The sequence below is a fragment of the Episyrphus balteatus genome, chromosome 3 (assembly GCF_945859705.1).
Source record: "Episyrphus balteatus chromosome 3, idEpiBalt1.1, whole genome shotgun sequence".
Taxonomy (NCBI): domain Eukaryota; kingdom Metazoa; phylum Arthropoda; class Insecta; order Diptera; family Syrphidae; genus Episyrphus; species Episyrphus balteatus.
In genome coordinates this window covers 86,183,046-86,194,706 of record NC_079136.1, presented here as the reverse complement: position 1 = coordinate 86,194,706, position 11,661 = coordinate 86,183,046, and the positions used below count along the sequence as shown (strand labels likewise).

The following is an 11,661-nucleotide window of genomic DNA, read 5'->3' as shown; positions in this document are numbered from 1 at the left end:
AATTATTGTACCACCTAAAATAGTTGGGTTTCTCCAGTTATTAATGGCTTCATACATCATTGCAGCGGCTAACGTTTGAAGTATGTTTAAAACTTTGTATTGCTCATTACCTATAAATAAAAGTACAAAACAAATATATGTATTTCCAAGTTAAGTTCTTTCAAAGGCTCCAATCTGCAAACTATTTCAAAAACCCATAACATTTTATAAAAATAAAGACAAAAGTCGTCAAATTATCTAGGTAATTATTTTTGTTTTTTATTTGTTTTTTTTTTTTTTTTTTTGTTTTATATTTTTAATTTCTATATTTAAATTAGTTGTCTTAAATCTAAATGTTGTCTAAAATTTCATATTGCTCAACAATAAAATATCCCCATTTAAAAAAGTTATAATTTTCAATACATAAAAAAATTTCATTTCGAAATGGGGAACAATAATTTATTGTGTTGTGGTAGTACAAAAAATTTCCCCTTAACGTCAATTCGACAGATATTTGAAAAAAAATCTGTCGAATTAAAGATGGGAAATTTAATGTAAAAAAGAAGGTATAAAGAGAGCGATATATAATGTATGTATGTTATGTATAAATTTTTCGTTGTTGGTCAATTTGAAATTCGTGACAAACTTTTTTTTTTTAATTTTATAATTATTTTTTTGTTTCTTGTAAATTTGTGGCAGCTAAATATTTATTATTACATATTTTTATTAATTAATAATTTGTTCTCTTTTTTTTTGTTTATATAATTTATTGTTTAATAATACAGCTACAGTACTTTGTACTGATGTTTTATTTAACGTTTTTAAGAGACATTATTTTTGCTTTTTTGTTTTTCATCGATATAAACTATAAAATAAAATCGATATACATACAACTAAATAAGTATACGGTTTCTTTTGTTTTTTTAGGTTCTTATGGTAATTATAAAAAAAAGAAGAAGAACAATCTACATTTCTACATTATTATTTATATTATACACATTAATGAAAAAATTTGTTGGTAATTAAATTTTGTATAATTTGATTGGTTTTTATTGTTGTTTAGTGAAAAACGAACAAGTCGAGGTCTTAAGAGACATTTTTGTTATAAAAATTGTAGAACTCTTTCATTTCAATAGAAAAACTCAAACACTCTGATTAAAATCCTTAAAATACAAAATTTGTGCATTTAACTTTGATTTACCTCTAAAAAAATCAATCAAATTATACAAAATTGCAAATGCCAACTACAATTGAAAAGAAAAAAAGAATCTCCTACGCATTGAATGAGTCAAAAGGTAAAATAAGAAAAAAAAATATTGAAAAAAATATATAAAACAGAGAAAAAAGTCGTGGCTATGCTAAATCCTGAGGTCGAGAGATTTCCTTACTTTTTTGTTTTGTTTTTCTTCATCATCATCTACTACTATTACTGCTTTTAATTTCTGTTACTTTCTATAAATCACGCCGAGTTATCAAAATATACTATTGATTTTTATCCTTGACTCCAGCGGGCACACCAATACTTAAAAGATGATCTCCAGCGGTCAACAAACCAGCAGTTGTTCCTGGTTGATGGGCATAGTTGCGAATCTGGTGTAGAGATATCAATTGATTTGGGAAACTATTCGTAGTACCGCCTCCGATATTTTGATTTATAACAGCTCCAGCAGTTTTCGCCGACGCCGCTACAGATTGGAATTGTAGAGCGTCATAAATGTAAGGCCTCTGCGCAGCCGCATGATGAGTTAGAGCATTCAAGTGCGGAGCAATCGTATTGATGGGGGTAAACGCCGAGTTTGTGGCAGCTTTCGACCCAGTTCCTTCGTACGAACTAACCACAACGATTGTGTTTGGTGAGGATTGTTGTTGCTGTTGCTGCTGTTGTTGTTGTTGCTGCTGATGTTGTGGCTGACGGGTAATAACCAAGTCTTCGCCACCGTCATCGTTGCCGCTTTGAGTGTTACCAGCACTTCCACCTCCGCTTCCACCACCTCCACCATTCACTATCGCTCTATGGTGTTCCAACAAAGCACGTTGATGGTTCTGCAGATCGTTTTGTTGCTGCGGTGTCAAAGAAAAGTCATAGCCATTAGTCGACTGTTGTTGCTGTTGCTGCTGTTGTTGGTGTTGATGTTGTTGCTGCTGTTGTTGTTGTTGCTGTTGTTGGATAGCCTCAGCTAGAGTTGCAGCCGCACTTTCCGGACTTACTTTCGGCCAGTAAGGATGTTCACTATTTGCAGCCGCTGCTGCTGCCGCCACATTCATGACGATATTTCGATTGATATTCAGCCCTAGGCCAGCAGCCAGCGCTGTGCCATTTGTGGCTGCTGAATTGCGATTCTGCTGTTTTTCGGCTTTTTCTGCATGTTTTTGCAGATGTTTCTGCAGGTATGTCTCTTGTGTGTAACTTTTGCCACAAAAGCTGCATATGTGCGTTTTGAGGTGTTTCGAATCTTTGTGCTTGGGTATGTGCTCAAGCAAGGTGAGTTCATCGGTGAAACATTTGTAGCATGAATTGCATTTGAATGGTTTGTCAGTTTGGTGGCAGCGTGAATGCGACTGAAGATTAGAGAGCTGTGAGAAGGCTTTTTGGCAGCCCTGATGACGACATTTGTATGGTTTGTCACCGGTATGAGTACGAATATGTTGTTGCAGGTGGGATAATTGGGTGAATTTGCGTTGACATATTTCACAACGATATGGTTTGATTCCGAGATGAATGCGTGCGTGCTGGGACAGGTAGCTGGAATTGGCAAATGTTTTGATGCATTGACTGCATTTATAGGGTTTTGTGTCACGAGCCGTTAACATCTCTGATTTGGGATTGTACTGCAACAAAAAAAGAAAGGAATGTTTTTGTTAAAGAAAGACAAAAAAAAAAGAATGTAAGCAAAAAAAAAACTGCACCAACATCAATGATCACAATCTTTGTTTCGTAAAAGTGGTAAACCAAATAGAAGGGAGTGAATGGCAAAATAGGGGATGATTATAGGGAATGCCAGATCGTAAACAATATGTTAGACAGAAGGTGCAATATACATAAGTATTTTAAAAAGGTTCACCTAAATCGAGTGATATAAGAAATTTGAAGAGGGGTTTCTTTCTTTTCAATCCCTTAGGGTCAATAACTTCAAGTATTTTAAGAATTCGAAGAATTAGGAAAATCAATATGAAAAAAATAAAACAATAAAACTGAACCTGTTGGTTCTTAAAATTAGAAAAAAAAGAAACGCACAGCAAAAAGGAAATAATTGTTGTGGTGACATACAAAAATTTGACAATGATTCAAAAAAACATTTTTATTAGTTCCTTGCGTCTTATCCACAAGAGAGGACACGTTCTTGGTTGCACCAACTAAAAAGGTAGGTATAAACCCTATACATTGGGGTTCAATAACTGTGTCATAGAAATATTGCCAAAAATGTGGTTTTAAGTGATGAAAATCAATCATTGAACAAAATCTTTTACTTCTCCAGATTTTGGAAAAAAGAACAATTATTAAAAATGAAGACACATCATCTCTTTATGGACCTATAAAAATAATCCAAGATTGAGTATATAGGGAGGATCAATATTGAGTCTTTTACATTTTAGGTCCCCTGCTCAACCCGTTTGAGCATGATGAACATGAATTATTTAACTAGAAAAACGTTCTTATAAAAAATCAAGGAAATCCTTTTTTAAGACATTAATAATATTGCCTCTGCTAGACCGTAAGAAAACTAATTGAGTTACTTAGATTGGAATATATATAAGCACATGATTGGAGAGTTGGGAAGTAAACACAACGAGGACGGTCTGATTTTACGCTAGTACATCATTTAAGATAAGTTCAAAATTTAAACTGTTAAATACATGAATTCGGAACGTATGTTGAACGTGTTGATCAAAATAATGTGGACCTGACTTAAGATTTATTATTAAGACTGATCATTATGGTGCCTTCAGCTCCTCATGAAGTTAAATACCATAATAGGAACGTTGAACTTCTCATGGTGACTGAAACTAGCATTCATTCCTAGTAAATTAATATAAAAGAAATGATTAGGTTTGAAAGTTTTTTTTTTATTTCTAAGCAATTTTTGAAAGAAAAATTAACGGTGATGAGTATAGAGAAAGCGATTCTATTTTTTTAGATGAAGCAGGTTATAGTGATCTGGAAAATGAATTAGGAATATTTTTCAAATAGGTATTTTGTCGATTTGAATTTTAAAGGCTATACCAATGGATATAAACGATTCAAAGAATTTTTATGAAAAATAAAATGTACAATGCAACTTTATTTTTTTGCTAAAATTGCATTTATTTGTTCCGCTGTTGAGTTTAAATTATTTTCGGTGTGTGTTTTAATCAGAAAAAAAAGAGGAAAGTAGATTGTGTGGCTTGAAAACTGACATAATTTTTCTGATCGCTATAAATGACCATAGGGAAAAAATATTCAAATTCATACTGTTTCTTTCTTCCTGATGCATTTTCATTCAGAACAGATTTAAACTAAAAATTGCTAAATGTGACTTAAATTATCTCAAAATGCTCGACTCGAGGTCAAAACTTAACTGAAAGTGTTAAGAAACTGGTGTATTGTTCTTAACAGTGCCTGTTTTTCGTTGCCATGAAACTCTTTTGCTCATTTGAACTTTTGTTTTTTTTTTTCTGAAGAGATTTGTCTCTTTCAAGGTTGTTCCGAGATGGAATCGGAGACGTTGATAGATTTAAGTAAAGAAAATAATCTTGATTTTCTGTGGTTATATTTTCACCTTGAATTTGTGAGAGCTCAAAACAAAGCTAATTTGAAAATTATAAATTTCGCGACTGGAAGATAATCAGTTTTATTCGGAGTTTGTTTTTTTATGTGAGGAGTCAAGGAAGTCAATTGTGAACTTTGTGATAAAAGCATGGCATTTTTATGGCAAGATGTAAGAGTTTTTTTGTGAGGCACAATTTAAGGTATTTTTTTTTTAATAAAAGAAAACTAAGATCAAAAATCAAAACTTTAAATTAAAAATGTTCGAGTTTTTAATTAACTTGATTGAACAACTTTATGAGTGCAAATTATGTATTTTTTAGTATCCGCATTCAAACAATATTGTATGTGGCAAATTTTTACGTGGTACACAATAATTTGCGTTGAACGGGTTAAAATTTTGGTTAATATTATTTTAAGAGTAATGAATTATAGAAATTTGGTTGCAATTAGACCTCAAACTAACTTTTGAAGCTAATTAATGACGTGACATGATGGAAGATGTTACAATAGATTAAGTTCTGTAATATCTCTAGCAACAGATGCCATTGAGCTTACAAATTTTAACTTTCTAACCGAGTTGGTAGATGTTGTTCCAATTTTTGTTCCTGTATAGGTATTCCTATTATAAAAGTTTCAGAAACTTCCAATTCATAGAGCATTGCATGAATGCAACTTGATTTATCTTTAGCTTATGGCCACCAGCACCTCACGCAGTGCTGCCATTTCGAATTTTGAAAAAACATGATAAAAAACATGATTTCAGTTCAAAAAACATGATTTAAAAAAAATGAAAAAACGGATAGGAAAAGAACAACCACATCGTGACTAGGGATTAATAAAACAAATTATTTCGAGTTTATTTTATAAAATAGTATTAATAAAGTATCAAAGGTATAACTACATAGGCTCCGTTTGCAAAAATTCTAAAAGTGAACAATCATCATCATTTTATGATGCAGAAAGCTTAGATCTTGGCTTCAAACATTTTGTTCATAGCTTATTTTTCCGAAAAAATGGACTTTGTAAGAAAAAATAGTTTTTTGTTTTTGTAATTTTCCCACTTTTTTCAAAAAGTTGTAGTTGTAGTTATAACTTAAATTACTAAATGGCAGGAATACAACTTGAAAACATAAATAAGATTATAATTTGTACGCATTTAAAATTAATTTCATATAAATACTTCATGTATTCAGTAACTTATTAAAAATAACAGTTCACCAAGTGAAAAAGGTTGTTGGTTAACAAATAGATTGTAAAGATTTTTCTCTTTGATTAAAAAAAAAAAAAAAACATGATTTTGGGCACGAAAACATTAAAACATGATTTTAGTTCAAAAAACATGAAAATCATGCTAAATCATGATTTCTGGAAGCCCTGACCTCAAGGCAGCGCTAGTATACATAGGTTTATAAATATCAACCTACTCAAGAATACGTGTGATAAAAGCTAAATAGTTTCACTTCACAAATCGAGTGAAAAAGATACTAAAAAGATTCGAGTGTTTTTGCTTGAGAAAACAAAAATTTGTTAATTTTAAGAACATCACCAACACTTGCTACTACAAAACACCACAAGAGAAAAAATAAACCATCAACTTGCAAAAAAAAAAAAAAAAAATAATAAACACAAGAGAAAACTAGGTTTAGGTAAAAAAAAAACTTACTTTGATTTCCTGCCCATCGGACAACGGAGTTTGTGGCGAAGATGGTGAACTGTACGATTGTTTCATATCTATCTGCTGCACCTGCTGTTGTTGTTGCTGCTGTGGTGTGTGATCCTGTCGACCACCGCCACCGCCACCCGCAGATGACTCTCCACCAGTATTATTCAAATCCTGCTGCTGTTGTTGTTGTTGCTGTACACTTCCACGTTCCACTTTAATCGAATAATCCAACCTTTCTACATTCTGACGAAACTCATTTATATTAAATGGTTTATAATCATGGACCAATGTGGCATTGCGTAAATCAGCCGAAGTCAAATGACCCAGCGAACTTAAAACACCACGCTCATTCATCGAACGCAATTGATCAATGGACCGATGCAAATAGTCGCTAGTTGGAATTTCTGCCATTAAAGGTGAGCTATGATGATAGTCCAACCCTCCTCCGGGTCGGTATTCTATTGTTCGACCCTCCAGTTTATGTTAACCCAAACTTCCAACAAGAAATTATTATTATCGTAATTATGATTACAATGATAATGATGGTTTAAAGTTTTTTCTTCTTCTTGTTCTTCTTGGGCGGGTGTTCCTTTTCTCTTTAGCCACACTGTGTTTCGGAAACAAAAAAATATAGGTTCTTTTTTAATTCTTTCTTTTTAATTTTTTTGTAAAAATAAAATCATTTTTGGGTTTCTTTTTTTTGGGAAAAATTCTTTTTTTTTTTTTTTTTGCAAGTGGCTCTCACTCTCTGTGGTGTTTCGTGTTTCTCCCGCGATTAATTTTTTCATAAAAAAAAATTCAAAAAAAAAATCAATAAAAAAAATATAAAACACTCAGGGGAAAGGCGAAAAAATGCAAACATGGCAGAAAATTTGGCGTAGCACCACAAATACAAACGAACAAAAAAAAAATTATATATAAAAAAAATGGGAAGAAAAAATATACACAGAAATCAGCGTGGAACCGGCTCGTCGATGAACATACAAAAAAAAAAAAATCTACACACGTAAAAAAATGCCAAATAAAATGGGTAAAAAAGCGACTAAAAGAACCGAAAACAGAAGAAGAAAAAAAAAATCCATCCAAGAGAACACACAAAATATGGGCAAATGAAAAAAGTAAGAAGAATAATACAAAAAAAAAAAACCAACACAATCACGCGTGCGGGTGAAGAATAAGTGTTGCCGGGTAGTTCTTATTGGAATTTAGTTTTTTTTTTTTTTTTTAACTGAATTCTAATAATAAATAAGGTTACATGTTACAATAATAATTAAATTCTCAAGCACGAGACATATTCAGGTGGTTGCTCTTGCCAGTCACAAATAGAGAATAGTTTCTATAAATGATAAATAATGATTGATTGAACGGAAGGTAAAATTAAAATGTCAGTTAGTGACTTTTGGATTAGGTAAATTTTCTTTCGAAATTTTATAAAAGGAACTTAATTTCGAATAGGAAATTTTTCATTAGTTTTCGATTTTTAGGTGTGCAAGTGTGAAATAAGACAGACAAATCAGCCAAAAAAATGTATAGGTAACAAGAAAATGCTTTGACACTTAAATTTGCAAATAGAAAAAAAAACCTAAATTTCACTACTTATTCAAATTAGTGGCAACGCTATTGGAAGATTATAAAACGAAAGCGGAAAGAAGTGCAAGACGAAGACCTAAATAAAAAAAACCATACATTCAAACAACAAGTTGTGCGAGTGGTAGACATGTAAACAATGCATACACTTGTACTACCACCGTGCGCGGTGTAGAGAGAAATCCCAAACTCGTATTAAGGTGACCAGTTTATGCAAAATAATGTGTTACAAGAAAAATTAGAATATTTTTTTTTTAAACGACATCAAATTTTTTAACTTTTTCAAAATATGTAATTAATTTTTAATCTTGGGGTAAAATAGTGAAAATATAAAAAATATTTGTTGAATTTTTGAGTGTAAAAATAACGCTAAGAATAAGACCCTGCAAAAGAATGTTAAATGAATTAAAAAAATTTAGTCATGTTAGTAAGTTTTCCTTGGATATTTAAGCGACATGATTTCAAAACTATTTATCGTATCGTTGGAAGCTTGGAGGGCTTTAAGACGTTATATATTTAATTTGCCCTTAACAGGCAATAGTCAAACGATTTTATTTCAACTGTCAAATATTAGGTCAGTTCCACACTCAGTCTAAAACTTACGAATTTAGTAGTATTTGGTTATTTTTGGTCAGTTTCCAACTTAAAAATTTGTTTTTATTTTCCCATAAAAGAGAGTGCTAAAGATAGACTAACAAATTGCCCCAATTTGACAAATTTTGAAGGAAAAATGAGTTCTTTTAACCGAAAGGTTTACGTATCTCAGATAAATAGAATAAGAAAAGATAGATTGAATCGCGGTTAGAGCCACCGCACACTAAAAAACTTTCTATCGGCCGAAAATTTAGTCGATCTCTTAATCAGTATGAAAATGTATGAAAGTGCGCACACTACAACGATTAAGTATCGGCCGATCAAAAAGTTTGTTTGATCGAAAAAATAGTTTGTTTTGCTACACAATTGCCTTCAAACTAAAACATTTCTTAACCAGTCGACTATTTAGTCGCCTACCTGTGCGCATACTAGGAGCCCAACACGACTTAACTATCGTCCGATAGAAAGTCTATAGTGTGCGGGGGCTCTTACTAGTCTTTTGCATTAAAAAAAGTGTAATCTTTTAAAACGAATTCAACGTAAAATATGAAATTTTAAATGTGTATTGTCTTCAACTTGTTTCGGGCTCTCGTACAATTTTTCGTAATTTTATTTATTTCTGAGAGAATTTGTTTCCTGTAATAACAGTTTGACTTTGAACGACATGAAGTCCAATAAATTGTATTTATATAATTTAATAACACCTTATTTTTTGAATTGAATATTGACGCCTTAATCTCAAAAATTTGACAAAATTCCTAATTTATTGCAGAAAATAAATGTGGAACATCACTAAATTTAAGATTTCCGAAGAGTATAAAATATTAAATTAACGTTAATAACTCAATCATTAAACACGAACTTAAGCCTTAAAAATTAATCCAAATAAAAAACTTGAGCATACATTAAAATTATATCAACTGTGATACAAGTTTTTCGCGAGTTAATTTTTGCCCTGCGACGGGCCTATGGAAAGCATTTGCCGTCGGCATATTTTTTAGAGACAATTTTTATATAAGCTGCGTTCCTTTGGAAATATTTATCTACTGCTTAGTACTTAAAACTACTTTTGCTATACTGAAAAAGTAGTTCAAAGCAGCTTTAAGTACTAAGCAGTAGATACAAATTTCCAAAGGAACGCAGCTATAGGTAGCAGCAGGAGTCGCCTAGATTCCCAATTTGACTTAAATCACCTGAGACTTACTTTTACACGATTTAAGGCTTGGCCACACTGGAGGGTATGCGGTAGCGGTACGGGTAGCGGTGAGGGTACTTGTATGTAAAAAATTTCAAACTGACACATCAACGTTCAGGTGTGGAATTTTTTTAGTACAAATATCGTTACCGCTATACCGCATACCCTCCGGTGTGGCCAAGCATTTAAGGTTTGACCACACAAAAAATGTATGCGGTAGCGGTACGGGTACTTGTGTGAAAAAAAAAATCCTCACCTGAACGTTGGAGTTCCTGTTTGGATTTTTTTTCCTACAACTACCCGTTTTAAAAAACTTAGCCGCACAACAAAAATCGACTCTGAAAATAGCTAGAAGTCTAATAACAATCAACTCCCCAAAAAATAACTAAAAATATTTACACTCATGGTCAGTTTCAGTCAAGTAAATAGTATTTAAGCGGCCGCCAATACAGTAAAACCCGCTTTATAGAAATGAAACACTTTTTTTTATCCCCAAATATGTATTGTATTTCACTTAAACGGGGTTTGTTGAAATGAAAAACCCGCTTAAGTGAAAGAGGAACTGTGGGTTTTACTGTATTACATACTAAGGTCATTTGTGTGAATTGGGTTAAATATTTAGCCGAGCTCATCTGATTTTTTTTTTCTTTTCACATCAATAGTGTAAAAAATGTATCCTCGACTAAATATTTAACCCAATTCACATACAGCCTTAAATGTCACTTCCTTTATTGACAGTTTCCACTGTTCCACTCCCACCACTAAAACACTTGTCAACTCTGAAACTGACCCTCACAGACTCACTTTGGACCAAAACTAGGTAAGTAATACACCATTGTTGACGACAACAAAAAAAACTTATTAGAAAAGAGAAAAAAAAAAATCTCCACTGCACAAGAATGAGAACGTCTGGTCAGTCTACCAATTTCAATAAGAAAAAGAACACATAAAAAAAACACACACAATAAAAAAAAGTTGAAGTGTACACTACTCGCGCGGTGATTCCATTTTTTTTTTCTTCGGTTGGACAATCACTCAATTAATTTGTTCCTTCATCACACTTCTCACAAAAGACAAGAAAAAGAAAGAAAAAAAAAAAACGTTGAAATCATTTTTTTTCAGAATTTTCGTTCCTCTCACTCTTATTTGATTTTTTTTTTTAATTTCAGGTTCTTCTCATTTTGCACAATTTTTTCTTTTTTTTTTGTTGTAATAATTTCTCATTCTCTCGACACACTTTTGCACTCCCTTTCGCAGTGTCATTCAGAATTTTGAAGTTTTCGCAAAAAATTTATAATCGTGTGCTGTCATACCCGCCGCGAGCTAAATGACAATTTTCTCATTATTTTCTATTTCTATCTCTATTCTACTCATTTGGTCAATATTTTCGCGCCACTCAGTGTAGCCACCCGCAATCTCTTTTGCCTCGTATATTAAAATAAAATCAAAATAATTAAAATTTTTTTTTATTGTTTTACTTATTTTTTTGCTTTCACTACTAACCACGTGTTTCGTTGTGTTGCGATGGTTGCACCCGCTCTTTCAAAATCTCTTGAACAGTTCTTTTTTTTTTTTTGTTCTTTTGACTTTGGTTGATGGTTTCTTTTTTTTTTTTTGTTTTAATAGAAAATGCACAAGAAAACAATTCCAACAGCAAGAAGAATGAACAAGTAGAATACAAGAAAAAAAAAACTTGTATACGGTTTTCTGTGTGTTGCTCTGAGTTTTCCTCTTGCTTTCTGTTTTGATGGAGCACTTCGGTTTTTTTTGGTTTGTACTCGGCGTGTTTACCACATCAGAGCAAAAAGTAGACTGGTGTGGTAAGTGCCTGTAAAAAAAATCATTTTGAACCTCCGCCGCAACAGAAGTAAAAAAAATGAAGCATTCCCCTCCATC

The 11,661-nt window shown here is 32.2% G+C and overlaps 1 protein-coding gene across 1 annotated transcript; it reads right to left on the bottom strand.

Annotated features, from left to right (window-relative positions):
- Positions 1-309: 309 nt before the first annotated feature.
- LOC129914469 (zinc finger protein squeeze-like) lies at positions 310-11,401 on the bottom strand. Its single transcript, XM_055993739.1, has 3 exons — positions 11,269-11,401; positions 6,390-6,996; positions 310-2,808 (listed from the first exon to the last, which is right to left on the bottom strand). Exons 2-3 carry the CDS (start codon positions 6,798-6,800, stop codon positions 1,462-1,464), a joined length of 1,758 nt encoding a protein of 585 aa, XP_055849714.1. The 5' UTR covers positions 6,801-6,996; positions 11,269-11,401; the 3' UTR covers positions 310-1,461.
- Between the last annotated feature and the right edge of the window lie 260 nt (positions 11,402-11,661).